Genomic DNA, 17,665 nt, shown 5'->3' with positions numbered 1-17,665 from the left:
CAAAGGGAATACTGGGAAAGGGAAGATGCGCATTCTACAGAGTGAAGCATGGGGAATATTGGGAGAGAGACACTGAGGTGTGACACAGGAAAGAACAAGGTATTGGAGCTGTTTGCAGGCTCCAAATCGGACAAATCTCCAGCTCCAGATGAATTGTGTCCCAAGCTGCTGTGGAAGGCGAGGAAGTAGATTGCAGGGGCTCAGACGACAGATAATGTGGTTCTGCTGTTTCAGAAGGGTTGTAGACATAAGACATCATAAACGACAGACCAGTGAGTTTCACATCAGTGGTAGGTAATCCATTGGAGGAAATTCTGAAGGACAGCATCTATTTCCACTTGGAGAGGTTAGGTCAGCATGGCTTTATCGGAGGGAGGTCATGCCTAACAAATTTCATTGATTTTTTTTAGGAGGTGACCAGTTTTGTGGAGTCAGAGTCATAGAAGTTTACAGCATGGAAACAGGCCCTTTGGCCCAACTTAACCATGCTGCCCTTTTTATAGAAATCATAGAAATCATAGAAACCCTACAGTGCAGAAGGAGGCCATTCGGCCCATCGAGTCTGCACCGACCACAATCCCACCCAGGCCCTATCCCCACATATTTACTTGCTAATCCCTCTAACCTACGCATCTCAGGACTCTAAGGGGCAATTTTGAACCTGGCCAATCAACCTAACCCGCACATCTTTGGACTGTGGGAGGAAACCGGAGCACCCAGAGGAAACCCACGCAGACACGAGGAGAATGTGCAAACTCCACACAGACAGTGACCCGAGCCGGGAATCGAACCTGGGACCCTGGAGCTGTGAAGCAGCAGTGCTAACCACTGTGCTACCGTGCCGCCCAAATTTTTGTAACCCCTAAGCTAGTCCCACTTTCCCACGTTTGGCCCATATCCCTATAGACCCATCTTATACATGTAACTGTCTAAACGCTTTTTAAAAGACAAAATTGTACCCGCCTCTACTACTACCGCATCTGGCAGCTTGTTCTAGATACTGACCACCCTCTGTGTGAAAGAATTGCCCCTCTGGACACTTCTGTATCTCTACCCTCTCCCTTAAACCTATGCCCTCTAGTTTTAGACTCCCCTACCTTTGGGAAAAAATATTGACGTTCAAGCTGATCTATGCCCCTCATTATTTTATTGACTTCTATAAGATCACCCCTAAGCCTCCAACACTCCAGAGAATTACAGCACAGGAACAAGCCCTTCGGCCCTCCAAACCTGCACCAACCATGCTGAACTAAAACCCCCTACCCTTCTTATCCCTCCATTCCCATCCTATTCATGTATTTGTCAAGACGCCCCTTAAAAGTCACGACCATATCTGCTTCCACTACCTGCCCCGGCAGCGAGTTCCAGGCACGCACCACCCTCTGTGTTAAAAACATGCCTCATACATCTCCTTTAAACTTTGCCCCTCGCACCTTAAACCTATACTCCCCAAGTAAATGACTCTTCCACCCTGGGAAAAAGCTTCTGACTATCTACTCTATCCATGACCCTCATAACCTTGTAGACTTCTATCAGGTCGCCCCTCAACCTCTATCGTTCCAGTGAGTACAAACCAAGTTTCTCCAACCTCTCCTCATAGCTAATATGCTCCATACTAGGCAACATCCTGGTAACTCTTTTCTGTACACTGTACGCTCTCCATATAATTTAATATTATATTTTTCTAACAGAGTGACCAGAACTGTACACAGTATTCCAAGTGTGAAAGCCTTTGAAAAGGTCTCACATAGGAGTCTTATAAAGAAGGCAAATGAACATGGGATACAGAGTAACTTAATGAGGATTAAAAATTGGCTTAGTTGTTGTAGACAGAGGGTGATGACAGAAGGTTACTTTTGTGACTGGAAGCCAGCGTCTAGTCACGTACCACAGAGATCTGTGCTGGGTCTGATATTATTTGTCATTTATATTAATGGCACCAATGACTATGTTGAGGGGCTGGATGAGTAAGTTTTCAGATGACACAAAGATTGGTCGGGTGTTAATTATATATATGAATGTGTTGGGTCCAGGAAGATATAGATGGGATAGTCAAATGGGCAGATCAGGGGCAGATGGAATTTAACCCTGAAAAGTATGAGTTTGGAAGGAGTAATTTGACAAGGAAGTATTCAATGAATGGCATGACACTAAGAACTCTCTGAGGAAAAAAGGGACCTTGGCATGTTTGTACATAGATCACCGAAGGAAGAAGCACAATTAGTAGGGTGGTGAAAAAGTCATATGAAACACTTGCCTTTATTATTGGAGGCAGAGATTACAAAAGCAGGGAGGTTATGTTGGAGTTGTATCGGACTTTGGTGAGGCCACAGCTAGAGTCCTGTGTGCAGTTCTCGTCACCACATTATCCATCCACTAGGATGCTGCCTGGGATAGAACTGTTAAGTTATGAAGAGAGGTTGGAGAGGCTTGGGTTGTTCTCACTGGAGCAGAGAAGGCTGAGGGGCGAGCTGATCGAAGTGTACAAGATTCTGAGAGACATGAACAGAGTGAATAGGGAGAAGCTGTTCCCCTTAGTTGAAGGGTCAGTCACACGGGCCCAAGTTCAAGGTGAGAGGCAGGAAACTTAGGATGGATGTGAGGGAAAATGATTTTACCCAGAGGGTGGTGATGGTGTGGAATGTGCTGCCTTGGTGGGTGGTAGAGTCAGGTTGCCTCACATCCTTTCAAAAGTACCTGGATGAGCACTTGGTATGCCATAACATTCAAGGCTACGGGCCAAGAGGTGGTAACCAGAATTAGGTATGAAGGTCAGGGGATTCTCACGTATCAATGCAGACTTGACGGGCTGAAGGGCCTCTTCTGCACTGTTTCATTTTTCGATTCTGTGACTGAGAGGAAAGTGACTTGCTGGGATGGGTGGCAATATGTTTAAACATGTTAAAATTCAGGGTGCAGTACGAGGCCATTCGATCCATTGTATCCATACTGGTTGAAAAAGCAGAGTGCCACCTTCTAGCTCTGTGAGGTTCACACCACTCGGTGTGTGGAAATACTCCTCCTCAGCGCCCCCCACTCAATGTTCCCACAATTATTCTCAATCTTTGCTCCCTGGACATTGACCTCTCTGCAAATGAAAACCGATTCTTCCTAATCCACTCAATCCAGATACCTCCTGATGTTATATGTCAGAATGAAATCTCCCCTCCTGAATAAAATGTTCCAACATCTCATAGAATCCCACAGTGTGGAAGAAGGCCATTTGGCCCATCGAGTCTGCACCAACCACAGTCACACTAGGCCACATCCCCACAACCCCATGCACTTATATTGGCTATTGCCCCTGGAGGAAACTGGAGCACCCGGAGGAAACCCACGCAGACATGGGGAGAATGTGCAAACTCCACACAGACAGTGACCCAAGCCGGGAATCGAACCCGGGTCCCTGGCACTGTGAGGCAGCAGTGCTAACCACTGTGCCACCGTGCCGGCCATCCTCATCAATTGTCTCTACCAGACTCTTTTGGTGATGTGGTGACCAGAACTGTACACTGTACTCTATTTGTGCTCTAACAATTGTTTTATACAATTAGAGAAACACCTCCTTCCTCTTCTAATCGTGTCCTTGATCAATAAAGAAAAATCTCTACAGCATCATCTTGAGCACCTTATTTTCCTGTCGCGCTATCATCAGCAATCAATAGACATATACTCCAAGATCCCTCTGCTCCACCACTCACCTCAATATCCACCATTCATTGTGTGTTCTCCATCCAGTGTTTGTCCTCCCAAAACCCATTCCCTCACACTTCTCCACATTGAGTTCTATTGCTCACACATCTACCCACCTGACCAATCCATCGATATCTTCCTGCTGTTTACAGCTTTCTTCCTCACTATCAAGCGCATGAACGATTTTCATCTCTGCTGCAGACATCTTATTCATGTCCCCAACTTTTAATTCCATTTCATTGACACTACCACAAGAACACAAGGAACTCAGTACAGATCCCTCTGGAATTCCACTGGGAATAACCTTCCAATCTCAATAACCACACTACCCACAACCCTTTGCTTCTGACATTGAGACAATTGGCATCCAACTCTCCTTCCAATTTCCTGACGAGTGAGTCTTGTTTGACCTTGTCAAAGCTCTTGCTAAAACCCTTGTGGACTATATCATATATGTTACACTCATCAACTCTCCATGTTACTTTGCCAATCAATGTAATCAAGTTATTGAGACTTGACTTATTTGAACAAATCCATTCTGACTCAAATTTATTTAAACCTTCCCAAATGATGATTTCTATTATTTCACAGAATTATTTCCCATTATTTTCCCACCACAGACATGAGGCTGAATGCTCTGTAATTACTCCGGCTGTCTCTTAATCAATGTCATTACTTTTCCAGCTCCACATCTATAGGCACAGTTGATGGGTGAAGATGCTTTGTGTCTTTGTTACATCTTCCCTTGCTTTCCTCAGCAGCCTCCGGTATGAATTGTCTCTGCCTGGGGACATATCCACTTTCAAGGATGGTAAACATCTTCATATTTCCTCCCTCACTGAGCTAATCTCATTTAATATTTCACACACCTCTTCCTTAAAATAATGAAATAACAAAAATAAAATGCTGGAAATATACAGCAGGTCAGCCAGCATCTCTGGAAATAAACAGAGTTAATGTTTGGTGTTGTGATAACTCCTCTGCTCTGAAGATGGTTCGTCACAAAGGGTAACGTTATTCTGTTTCTCGCCGCAGAGGCTGCCTGACCAGCTGAGTATTTGCAGCCTCTTTTTATTTGGATTGCATCAGTACAGCGATGAACTGTGTGATTGTCCTTTCAGTCCTGGTAGTTCGACCATTCCTGAGACTGTTGTTCCAGCAAGACGTTGCTCCACACACGCCACAGGCTGGTTAAGAGGTAATTTCAGACTCTGTTACATCAGATTGACATTGACTGTCCAACACAATTCACACTGGAGACACTTTTCAATCTTTCTATTCCTCATTTCAGGATCTCATCCCAGTCTGCGTGAAGGGATAGTAAAGAGGACAGTTTGTTTTCACTGGAGTGGAAACACCTGTCGCTGGCACCAAGAAATAAAGATCAAACGCTGCTCCAATTTCTTTGTTTATGAGTTGAAGAAGCCACGTGTCTGTTCCCTCGCTTACTGCACAGGTACATTGGTGTTTGGAAATGATGTAAAGAGAAAACTCTGGGATGTACCAGCTCAGCAGCTCAACTGACAAAGTTACACGAGAGCCTCTGTTTCGTAAGGGACTGACACTCAAAGTATAATTTTTAGCAAAGGGAAATGATTCAGACACTCTGATAGCCCGTTTGTCGCCCTTCACTCACTCACTAACCTTCCTGCACAAGGAGGGAAATTAAAATAATTAATTCTCAAGGAGTTGTGGAATAGACACTTTGAGAATGAAGATGTGATTGGGCATAGTCAACATGGATTAATCAATGGTGAATCACGTTTGACAAACATGTTGGAGGTTTGTGAGGATATTCCTAACATAATTGAGAAAAGTGGATGCAGTGTTCCTGGAGTTTCAGAAGGCTTTTAATCAGGTCAGCAATGGAAAGTTGGTCAACACAAATAAAGCGTTGGGATAGGAGGTAATATACTGGCATCGATTAAAGATTGGTTAACAGGCAGAAAGCAGAGTGGCAATAAACAGCTCATTCTGGCGTTAGCAGCCTCTGACCAGAGGGGACCACAAGGGGTGGGAAAAGGAATTGTAGTCCGGAAGTCAGTGTTGAGGGTAGTGAGGTATTGGAGAAGGTATCAAGGTCAAGGGTGGGTACCAGTAGACAGGGAGGTGGGTTGAAGTGTGTCTACTGCAATGCAAGGAGCATCCGAAACAAGGTAGATGAACTTGGGACGTGGATTGGTACTTGGGACTACGTCGTTGTGGCCATTACGGAGACATGGGTAGAACAAGGACAGGAATGGTTGCTGGACGTTCCGGGGTACAGATGTTTCAGTAACTATAGGGAAGCTGGTAAAAGAGGTGGAGGAGAAGCATTGTTAATCAGGGATAGTTTAACGGCTGCGGAAAGGCACTTCGAGGGGAATCTGCCTACTGAGGTAATATGGGCTGAAGTTAGAAATAGGAAAGGAGCGGTCACGTTGTTAGGAGTTTACTATAGGTCCCCAAATAGTAATAGAGATGTGGAGGAAGAAATTGCTAAGCAGATTATGGATATGTGTGGGGGTCACAGGGTAGTTGTCATGGGGGACTTTAACTTTCCAAATATTGATTGGAACCTTTGTCGGTCGAATAGTTCGGATGGGGCAGTTTTTGTGCAGTGTGTGTGTGGTGAACCATAGATGGTTACCACTATGGGTACTTGTACATATGTTACTCTTGTTACTGTTGGGGTTAGGGTTGGGGTGTTCCACCTGTTAGCATTGTTCTGTGGTACACTCCGTTTGGCTCCGCCTTCTTATAGGAGTATAAAGGTCACTGCTACTTCCTAGTGGCCCTTAGTCTGGGATAGTATTGTTAAGCAGTATGCTCTTTTCTTGTTGCGAATAAAAGCCTTTATTCCCGGGTATGACCTAGCCTCCCGAGTGAATTAATCGCGCATCAGTGTGCAGGAGGGTTTCCTGACACAATATGTGGATAGGCCGACAAGAGGTGGGGCCACATTGGATTTGGTACTGGGAAATGAACCGGGCCAAGTGTTAGATTTGGTTGTGGGAGAGCACTTTGGAGATCGTATCAACAATTCGGTGTCTTTTGTTATTGCAATGGACAGGGGTAGGGCCGTACGGCAGGGCAAGGTTTATAATTGGGGGAGAGGTAATTATGATGCAATTAGGCAAGAATTAGGGGGCATAAGATGGGAACAGGAACTGTCAGGGAAAGGCACTAATGAAAAGTGGAACTTTTTCAAGGAACAAATACTGAGTGTCCTTGATAGGTATGTCTCTGTCAGGCAGGGAGGAAATGGCCGAGTGAGGGAACCATGGTTCACAAAAGAGGTGGAATGTCTTGTGAAAAGGAAGAGGGAAGCTTATGTAGGGATGAGGAAACAAGGTTCAGATGGCTCGATTGAAGGTTACAAGTTAGCAAGGAATGAGCTGAAAAAGGGGCTTAGGAGAGCTAGGAAGGGGCATGAGAAGTCCTTGGCGGGTCGGATCAAGGAAAACCCCAAGGCTTTTTACTCTTATGTGAGGAATAAAAGAATGACCAGGGTGAGGTTAGGGCCGGTCAAGGACAGTAGTGGGAACTTGTGTATGGAGTCAGTAGAGATAGGAGAGGTGATGAATGAATACTTTTCTTCAGGGTTCACCAAGGAGAGGGGCCATATTTTTGAGGAAGAGAAGGTGTGACAGGCTAATAGGCTGGAGGAAGTAGATGTTCAGAGGGAGGATGTACTAGCAGTTTTGAATAAACTGAAGCTCGATAAGTCCCCTGGGCCTGATGAAATATATCCTTGGATTCTTTGGGAGGCAAGGGATGAGATTGCAGAGCCTTTGGCTTTGATCTTTGGGTCCTCACTGTCCACGGGGATGGTGCCAGAGGACCGGAGAGTGGCGAATGTTGTTCCTCTGTTTAAGAAAAGATATAGAAATGACCCTGGTAATTATAGGCCGGTTAGTCTTACTTCGGTGGTTGGTAAGTTGATGGAAAAGGTCCTTCGGGATGGGATTTACGACCATTTAGAAAGATGCGGATTAATCCGGGATAGTCAGCACGGATTCGTGAAGGGCAAGTCGTGTCTCACAAATTTGATAGAATCTTTTGAGGAGGTAACTAAGTGTGTTGATGAAGGTAGGGCAGTTGATGTCATATACGTGGATTTTAGTAAGGCGTTTGATAAGGTCCCCCATGGTCGGCTTTGATGAAAGTAAGGAGGTGTGGGATAGAGAGAAAGTTGGCCAATTGGATAGGTAACTGGCTATCGTACTCCCCGAGTTGGAGATCTCTACTGCCTCCCGAAGATACACAAGGCAAACACACCCGGCTGTCCCATCGTATCGGGCAATGGGACTCTGTGCGAGAACCTCTCCGGCTATGTCGAGGGCATCCTGAAACCCATTGTACAAAGAACCCCCAGCTTTTGTCGCGACACTACGGACATGAGAAGACTTTGGCGGATAGGGTTAAAGAGAATCCTAAGGCGTTCTATAGGTATGTCAAGAACAGAAGGTTGGTTAGGGCAAGTTTAGGGCCAGTTATAGATGGCAGAGGGAAGTTATGTGTGGAACCGGAGGAGATTGGTGAAGCATTGAACCAATATTTCTCTTCGGTGTTCACGCAAGGGGACATGAATATAGCTGAGGAGGACACTGGGTTGCAAGGGAGTAGAATAGACAGTATTACAGTTGATAAGGAGGATGTGCAGGATATTCTGGAGGGTCTGAAAATAGATAAATCCCCTGGTCCGGATGGGATTTATCCAAGGATTCTCTGGGAGGCAAGAGAAGTGATTGCAGAGCCTCTGGCTCTGATCTTCAGGTCGTCGTTGGCCTCTGGTATAGTACCAGAAGATTGGAGGTTAGCGAATGTTGTCCCATTGTTTAAGAAGGGGAACAGAGACTTCCCCGGGAATTATAGACCGGTGAGTCTCACTTCTGTTGTCGGCAAGATGTTGGAAAAAATTATAAGGGATAGGATTTATAATTATTTGGAGAGTAATGAATTGATAGGTGATAGTCAGCATGGTTTTGTGGCAGGTAGGTCGTGCCTTACTAACCTTATTGAGTTTTTTGAGAAAGTGACCAAGGAGGTGGATGGGGGCAAGGCAGTGGACGTGGTATATATGGATTTTAGTAAGGCGTTTGATAAGGTTCACCATGGTAGGCTTCTGCAGAAAATGCAGATGTATGGGATTGGGGGTGATCTAGGAAATTGGATCAGGAATTGGCTAGCGGATAGGAAACAGAGGGTGGTGGTTGATAGTAAATATTCATCATGGAGTGCGGTTACAAGTGGTGTACCTCAGGGATCTGTTTTGGGGCCACTGCTGTTTGTAATATTTATTAATGATCTGGATGAGGGTATAGTTGGGTGGATTAGCAAATTTGCTGATGACACCAAAGTCGGTGGTGTGGTAGACAGTGAGGAAGGGTGTCGTAGTTTGCAGGAAGACTTAGACAGGTTGCAAAGTTGGGCCGAGAGGTGGCGGATGGAGTTTAATGCGGAGAAGTGTGAGGTAATTCACTTTGGTAGGAATAACAGATGTGTTGAGTATAGGGCTAACGGGAGGACTTTGAATAGTGTGGAGGAGCAGAGGGATCTAGGTGTATGTGTGCATAGATCCCTGAAAGTTGGGAATCAAGTAGATAAGGTTGTTAAGAAGGCATATGGTGTCTTGGCGTTTATTGGTAGGGGGATTGAATTTAGGAGTCGTAGCGTTATGTTGCAACTGTACACAACTCTGGTGCGGCCGCACTTGGAGTACTGTGTGCAGTTCTGGTCCCCACATTACAGGAAGGATGTGGAGGCTTTGGAGAGGGTGCAGAGGAGGTTTACCAGGATGTTGCCTGGTATGGAGGGGAGATCCTATGAGGAGAGGCTGAGGGATTTGGGATTGTTTTCGCTGGAAAGGCGGCGGCTAAGAGGGGATCTTATTGAAACATATAAGATGATTAGAGGTTTAGATAGGGTGGATAGTGATAGCCTTTTTCCTCTGATGGAGAAATCCAGCACGAGGGGGCATGGCTTTAAATTGAGGGGGGGTAGTTATAGAACCGATGTCAGGGGTAGGTTCTTTACCCAGAGGGTGGTGAGGGATTGGAATGCCCTGCCAGCATCAGTAGTAAATGCGCCTAGTTTGGGGGCGTTTAAGAGATCCGTAGATAGGTTCATGGACGAAAAGAAATTGGTTTAGGTTGGAGGGTCACAGTTTTTTTTTTAACTGGTCGGTGCAACATCGTGGGCCGAAGGGCCTGTTCTGCGCTGTAATGTTCTATGTTCTATGTTCCTACAGAAACCCAAAGCACATGGAGCAGTTGAACCAGGAGCACTCCTCGTTACAATGGATGTCTCGGCACTCTACACCAGCATCCCTCACGATGATGGCATTGCTGCAACAGCCTCAGTACTCAACGCCGACAACTGCCAGTTTCCAGATGCAATTTTACAACTCATCTGCTTCATTCTGGACCACAATGTCTTCACCTTCAACAACCAGTTCTTCATCCAGACACACGAAACAGCCACGGGGACCAAATTTGCACCTCAATATGCCAACTTCTTCATGCACAGGTTCGAACAAGACTTCTTCACCGCACAGGACCTTCAACCGATGCTATACACTAGATACATCGATGACATTTTCTTCCTTTGGAGTCATGGTGAGCAATCACTGAAACAACTATATGATGGCATCAACAAGCTCCATCCCACCATCAGACTCACCATGGACTACTCTCCGGAATTGGTTGCATTCTTGGACACACGCATCTCCATTAAGGACGGTCACCTCAGCACCTCACTGTACCGCAAGCCCACGGATAACCTCATGATGCTCCACTTCTCCAGCTTCCACCCTAAACACGTTCAAGAAGCCATCCCCTACGGACAAGCCCTCCGTATACACAGGATCTGCTTGGATGAGGCGGATCACAACAGACACCTCCAGAGGCTGAAAGATGCCGTCATAAGAACAGGATATGGCGTTCGACTCATCGATCGACAGTTCCGACGCGCCACAGCAAAAAACCGCACCGACCTCCTCAGAAGACAAACACGGGACCCGGTGGACAGAGTACCCTTCGTTGTCCAGTACTTCCCCGGAGCGGAGAAGCTACGGCATCTCCTCCAGAGCCTTCAACATGTCATTGATGAAGACGAACATCTCGCCAAGGCCATCCCCACACCCCCACTTCTTGCCTTCAAACAACCGCACAACCTCAAACAGACCATTGTCCGCAGCAAACTAACCAGCCTTCAGGAAAACAGTGACCACGACACCACACAACCCTGCCACAGCAACCTCTGCAAGACGTGCCGGATCATCGACATGGATGCCATCATCTCATGTGAGAACACCGTCTACCAGGTACACGGTACCTACTCTTGCAACTCGGCCAACGTTGTCTACCTGATACGCTGCAGGAAAGGATGTCCCGAGGCATGGTACATTGGGGAAACCATGCAGACGTTACGACAACGGATGAATGAACACCGCTCGACAATCACCAGGCAAGACTGTTCTCTTCCTGTGGGGGAGCACTTCAGCGGTCATGTGCATTCAGCCTCTGATCTTCGGGTAAGCGTTCTCCAAGGCGGCCTTCACGGCACACGACAGCGCAGAGTTGCTGAGCAGAAACTGATAGTCAAGTTCCGCACACATGAGGACGGCCGAAACGGGGATGTTGGGTTTCTGTCACACTATCAGCAACCCCCACAGCTTGCCTCCTGGACTTGCAGAATCTCACTGGCTGTCCTGTCTGGGGACAATACACGTCTCTTTTAACCTGTGCTTAATGCTCCCTCCACTCACATTGTCTGTATCTTTAAGACCTGGTTGGCTGTGGAGATTCGCATTCTAATCAGTATTCTGTAACTTGATTTTGTGTCTCTGTGCCCTGTTTGAGAGCAGATTTCCACTCCATCTGACGAAGGAGCAGCGCTCCGAAAGCTAATGGCATTTGCTACCAAATAAACCTGTTGGACTTTAACCTGGTGTTGTTAAAACTCTGACTGTGTTTACCCGAGTCCAACGCCTGCCTCTCCACATCAGACACTCCCAGGCCAGGTACAGCACAGGGCTAGATACAGAGTAAAGCTCCCTCTACACTGTCCCCATCAAACACTTGGGACACGGTGGACAGAGTACCCTTTGTCGTCCAGTACTTCCCCGGAGCGGAGAAGCTACGACATCTCCTCCGGAGCCTTCAACATGTCATTGATGAAGACGAACATCTCGCCAAGGCCATCCCCACACCCCCACTTCTTGCCTCCAAACAACCGCACAACCTCAAACAGACCATTGTCCGCAGCAAACTACCCAGCCTTCAGGAGAACAGTGACCACGGCACCACACAACCCTGCCACAGCAACCTCTGCAAGACGTGCCGGATCATCGACACAGATGCCATCATCCCACGTCAGAACACCATCTACCAGGTACACGGCACCTACTCTTGCAACTCGGCCAACGTTGTCTACCTGATTCGCTGCAGGATAGGATGTCCCGAGGCATGGTACATTGGGGAAACCATGCAGACGTTACGACAACGGATGAATGAACACCGCTCGACAATCACCAGGCAAGACTGTTCTCTTCCTGTTGGGGAGCACTTCAGCGGTCACGGGCATTCAGCCTCTGATCTCCGGGTAAGCCGTCTCCAAGGCGGCCTTCACGACACACGACAGCGCAGAGTCACTGAGCAGAGACTGATAGCCAGGTTCCGCACACATGAGGACGGCCTCAACCGGGATATTGGGTTCATGTCACACTATCTGTAACCCCCACAGCTTGCCTGGATGTGCAAAATCTCACTAACTGACCTGTCTGGAGACAATACACATCTCTTTAACCTGTGCTTAATGCTCCCTCCACTCACATTGTCTGTACCTTTAAGACTTGATTAGCTGTAAAGACTCACATTCCAATCATTATTCATGTAAATTGAATTTGTGTCTTTGTGCCCTGTTTGTGATCAGAACTCCCACCCACCTGACGAAGGAACAGCCTGTTCCGAAAGCTAGTGGCTTTTGCTATCAAATAAACCTGTTGGACTTTAACCTGGTGTTGTTAGACTTCTTACCCCATCAAACACTCCCAGGACAGTTACATCACAGGGCTAGGTGCAGAGTAAAGCTCCCTCCACACTGTCCCTGTCAAACATGCCCAGGACAGGGTATACTACAGGTCCCCCAACAGCCCAAGGGAAGTGGAAGAACGGATATGTCAGGAGATACTGGATGGGTGCAGGAAAAATAGGGTTGTTGTAGTGGGAGACTTCAATTTCCCTGGTATAGACTGGAAATCGCTGAGAGCTGGGACTCTGAATGGGGAGGAATTTGTAAAATGCGTACAGGAGGGTTCTTTGGAACAATATGTAGATAGCCCGACGAGAGAGGGGGCTATACTGGACCTAGTACTGGGGAATGAGCCCGGTCAGGTCTTCAAAGTTTTGGTAGGGGAACATGTGGCAAATAGTGACCACAATTCTGTTAGCTTTAGGGTAGTGATAGAAAAGGATGAGTGGTGTCCCAAGGGTAATGTGTTGGATTGGGGGAAGGCTAACTTTAGTGGGATGAGGCAGAAATTGGCAGCTCTTGATTGGGAGAGGCTGTTTGAGGGTAAATCCACATCTGGCATGTGGGAGTCTTTTAAGGATCAGTTGTTAGGGCTGCAGGACAGGCATGTGCCTGTAAAAAGAAGGATAGGAAGGGTAGGATTCGAGAACCGTGGATAACCAGGGAAATTGAGGGACTGGTCAAAAAGAAAAGAGAGGCGTATGTTAGGTCCAGGCAGCTAAAAACGGAGGGAGCTCTGGAGGAGTACAAAGAAAGTAGGAAAGAACTCAAACGGGGAATTAGAAGGGCAAAAAGGGGTCACGAAATGTCCTTGGCAGACAGGATTAAGGAGAATCCCAAGGCATTTTATTCCTACGTTAGGAACAAAAGGGTTGTCAGGGAAAAAATCGGACCTCTCAGGGACAAAAGTGGGGAATTATGCTTGGAGCCCAAAGAAGTAGGGGAGATCCGAAATGAATACTTTGCGTCGGTATTCACAAAGGAGAGGGATGTGTTGACTGGGAGTGTCTCGGAGGGGAGTGTTGAACCGTTGGAGAAAATCTCCATTACAAGGGAGGAAGTGTTAGGTTTGTTAGAGAATATAAAGACTGACAAATCCCCAGGGCCTGATGGAATCTATCCAAGGCTGCTCAGGGAGACGAGAGATGAAATCGCTGGGCCTCTGACGCAAATCTTTGCTTGTCACTGGACGCAGGTGAGGTCCCAGAGGATTGGAGGATAGCTAATGTGGTCCCGTTATTTAAGAAGGGTAGGAAGGATAACCCGGGTAATTATAGGCTGGTGAGCTTGACGTCCGTGGAGGGGAAGTTGTTGGAGAAGATTCTTAGAGATAGGATGTAGAACATAGAACATAGAACAGTACAGCACAGAACAGGCCCTTCGGCCCACGTTGTTGTGCCGAGCTTTGTCTGAAACCCAGATCAAGCTATTTCCTCCCTATCATCCCGAAGTATGGGCGGCACGGTAGCACAGTGGTTAGCACTGCTGCTTCACAGCTCCAGGGTCCTGGGTTCGATTCCCAGCTCGGGTCACTGTCTGTATGGAGTTTGCACATTCTCCTCATGTCTGCGTGGGTTTCCTCTGGGTGCTCCGGTTTCCTCCCACAGTCCAAAGATGTGCGGGTTGGGTTGATTGGCCAGGTTAAAAATTGCCCCTTCGAGTCCTGAGATGTGTAGGTTAGAGGGATTAGTGGGTAAATATGTGGGGGTAGGGCCTGGTTGGGATTGTGGTCGGTGCAGACTCGATGGGCCGAATGGCCTCCTTCTGCACTGTAGGGTTTCTATGATTCTATGAAGTACTCCATGTGCCTATCCAATAGCTTCTTAAATGTTCCTAAAGTTTCTGACTCCACTATCCCTGCAGGCAGTCCATTCCACACCCCAACCACTCTCTGAGTAAAAAACCTACCTCGGACATCCTTCCTATATCTCCCACCATGAACCCTATAGTTATGCCCCCGAGTTACCACTCCATTCACCCGACGAAATAGTCTATGAACGTTCACTCTATCTATCCCCCTCATCATCTTATAAACCTCTATCAAGTCTCCTCTCAACCTCCTCCGCTCCAAAGAGAAAAGCCCAAGTTCCCTCAACCTTTGGAGGGCCGAAGGGCCTGTTTCCTGTGCTGTACTGTTCTCAGTTCTTTCCTCATAAGACCCACCCTCCAAACCAGGCAGCATCCTGGTAAATCTCCTTTGCACTCTTTCCAGTGTCTCCACATCCTTCTTATAGTGAGGTGACCAGAACTGCACACAATATTCCAAATGTGGTCTCACCAAGGTCCTGTACAGTTGCAGCATAACCCCACGGCTCTTAAACTCAATCCCCCTGTTAATGAATGCCAACACACTATAGGCCTTCTTCACGGCTCTATCCACTTGAGTGGCAACCTTCAGAGATCTATGGATATGAACCCCAAGATCTCTCTGTTCCTCCACATTCTTCAGAACCCTACCTTTGACCCTGTAATCCACATTTAAATTTGTCCTACCAAAATGAATCACCTCGCATTTGTCAGGGTTAAACTCCATTTGCCATTTTTCAGCCCAGCTCTGCATCTTATCTATATCTCTTTGCAGCCTACAACAGCCCTCCACCTCATCCACTACTCCACCAATCTTGGTGTCATCAGCAAATTTACTGATCCACCCTTCAGCCCCCTCCTCCAAGTCATTTATAAAAATGACAAATAGCAGAGGACCAAGCACTGATCCCTGTGGCACTCCGCTGGTAACCGGTTTCCAGTCCGAAAATTTTCCATCCACCACCACCCTCTGTCTTCTGTTAGATCATAGAAATCATAGAAACCCTACAGTACAGAAAGAGGCCATTCGGCCCATCGAGTCTGCACCGACCACAATCCCACCCAGGTCCTACCCCCATATCCCTACATATTTACCCGCTAATCCCTCTAACCTATGCATCTCAGGACACTAAGGGCAATTTAATCATGGCCAATCAACCTAACCCGCACATCTTTGGAATGTGGGAGGAAACCGGAGCACCCGGAGGAAACCCACGCAAACATGAGGAGAATGTGCAAACTCCACACAGACAGTGACCTAAGCCGGGAATCGAACCCAGGTCCCTGGAGCTGTGAAGCAGCAGTGCTAACCACTGTGCTACCGTGCCGCCCATATGATGTGGAGATGCCGGCGTTGGACTATTTGCGACCAAATAAACCTGTTGGACTTTAACCTGGTGTTGTGAGACTTCTTACTTCTGTTAGATAGCCAGTTACCTACCCAATTGGCCAAACTTCCCTCTATCCCACACATCCTTACTTTCTTCATAAGCCGACCATGGGAGACTTTATCAAACGCCTTACTAAAATCCATGTATATGACATCAACTGCACTACCTTCATCTACATACTTAGTTACCTCCTCAAAAAATTCTATCAAATTTGTGAGGCAAGACTTGCCCTTCACAAATCCGTGCTGACTATCCCGGATTAAGCTGCATCTTTCTAAATGGTCGTAAATCCTATCCCTGAGGACCTTTTCCATCAACTTACCGACCACCGAAGTAAGACTAACCGGCCTATAATTACCAGGGTCATTTCTATTCCCTTTCTTAAACAGAGGAACCACATTCGCCAATCTCCAGTCCTCTGGCACCACCCCCGTGGACAGTGAGGACGCAAAGATCAATGCCAAAGGCTCTGCTATCTCATCCCTTGCCTCCCAAAGGTTCCTAGGATATATTTCATCAGGCCCAGGGGACTTATCAACTTTCAGTTTATTCAAAATTGCTAGTACATCTTCCCTCCGAACATCTACTTCCTCCAGCCTATCAGCCTGTGACACCCTCTCTTCCTCAAAAACATGGCCCTCTCCTTGGTGAACACTGAAGAAAAGTATTCATTCATCACCTCTCCTATCTCTTCTGACTCCATGCACAAATTCCCACTGCCGTCCTTGACCGGCCCCAACCTCACCCTGGTCATTCTTTTATTCCTCACATAAGAGTAAAAAGCCTTGGGGTTTTCCTTGATCCGACCCGCCAAGGACTTCTCATGCCCCCTCCTAGCTCTCCTAAGCCCCTTTTTCAGCTCATTTCTTGCTAACTTGTAACCCTCCATCGAGCCAACTGAACCTTGTTTTCTCAACCTTACACATGCTTCCTTCTTCCTCTTGACAAGACATTCCACCTCTTTTGTGAACCATGGTTCCCTCACTCGGCCATTTCCTCTCTGCCTGGCAGGGACATACCTATCAAGGACACGCAGTATTTGTTCCTTGAAAAAGTTCCACTTTTCATTAGTGCCTTTCCCTGACAATTTTTGTTCCCATCCTATGCTTCCTAATTCCTGCCTCATTGCATCATAATGACCTCTCCCCCAATTGTAAACTATGCCCTGCCACATGGCCCTCTCCCTCTCCATTGCAATAACAAAAGACACCGAATTGTGGTCACTCCTGTCCTTGTTCTACCCATGTCTCCGTAATGGCCACAACATCGTAGTCCCAAGTGCCAATCCACGCCCCAAGTTCACCTACCTTATTTTGGATGCTCCTTGCATTGAAGTAGACACACTTCAACCCACCTTCTTGTCTGCTGGTACCCACCTTTGACCATGATACCCTTCCCAGTACCTCACTACACTCACTGACCTCCGGACTACAACTCCTTTTCCCATCCCCCTGACAAATTGGTTTAAACCCCCCCGAAGAGCTGTAGCAAATTTCCCTCCCAGGATATTGATGCCCTTCTGGTTCAGGTGTACCCCGTCCTGTTGGTACAGGTCCCACCTTCCCCAGAAAGTGTTCCAAAGTGCTCTCCCACAACCAAATCCAACACTTGGCCCGGTTCATTTCCCATTACCAAATCCAATGTGGCCCCACCTCTTGTCGGCTTATCCACATATTGTGTCAGGAACCCCTCCTGCACACACTGCACAAAAACTGCCCCATCCAAACTATTCGACCTATGAAGGCTCCAATCAATATTTG

General features: G+C 47.1%; 1 protein-coding gene across 1 annotated transcript in view; it reads left to right on the top strand.

Moving 5' to 3' along the window:
• The window catches only part of LOC144486752 (uncharacterized), a gene marked incomplete at its 5' end in the record, with an annotated part of 241,995 nt that overhangs the window by 158,920 nt on the left and 65,410 nt on the right, over positions 1-17,665 (top strand). Inside the window, 2 exons of the mRNA XM_078204779.1 lie at positions 4,815-4,891; positions 4,985-5,149. Coding sequence (XP_078060905.1) covers positions 4,815-4,891; positions 4,985-5,149 — 242 coding nt within the window. The remainder of the gene's footprint in view (positions 1-4,814; positions 4,892-4,984; positions 5,150-17,665) is intronic.

The sequence above is a fragment of the Mustelus asterias genome, unplaced genomic scaffold, assembly GCF_964213995.1.
Source record: "Mustelus asterias unplaced genomic scaffold, sMusAst1.hap1.1 HAP1_SCAFFOLD_448, whole genome shotgun sequence".
Classification (NCBI taxonomy): domain Eukaryota; kingdom Metazoa; phylum Chordata; class Chondrichthyes; order Carcharhiniformes; family Triakidae; genus Mustelus; species Mustelus asterias.
This window is presented reverse-complemented; position numbering and strand designations above follow the sequence as displayed.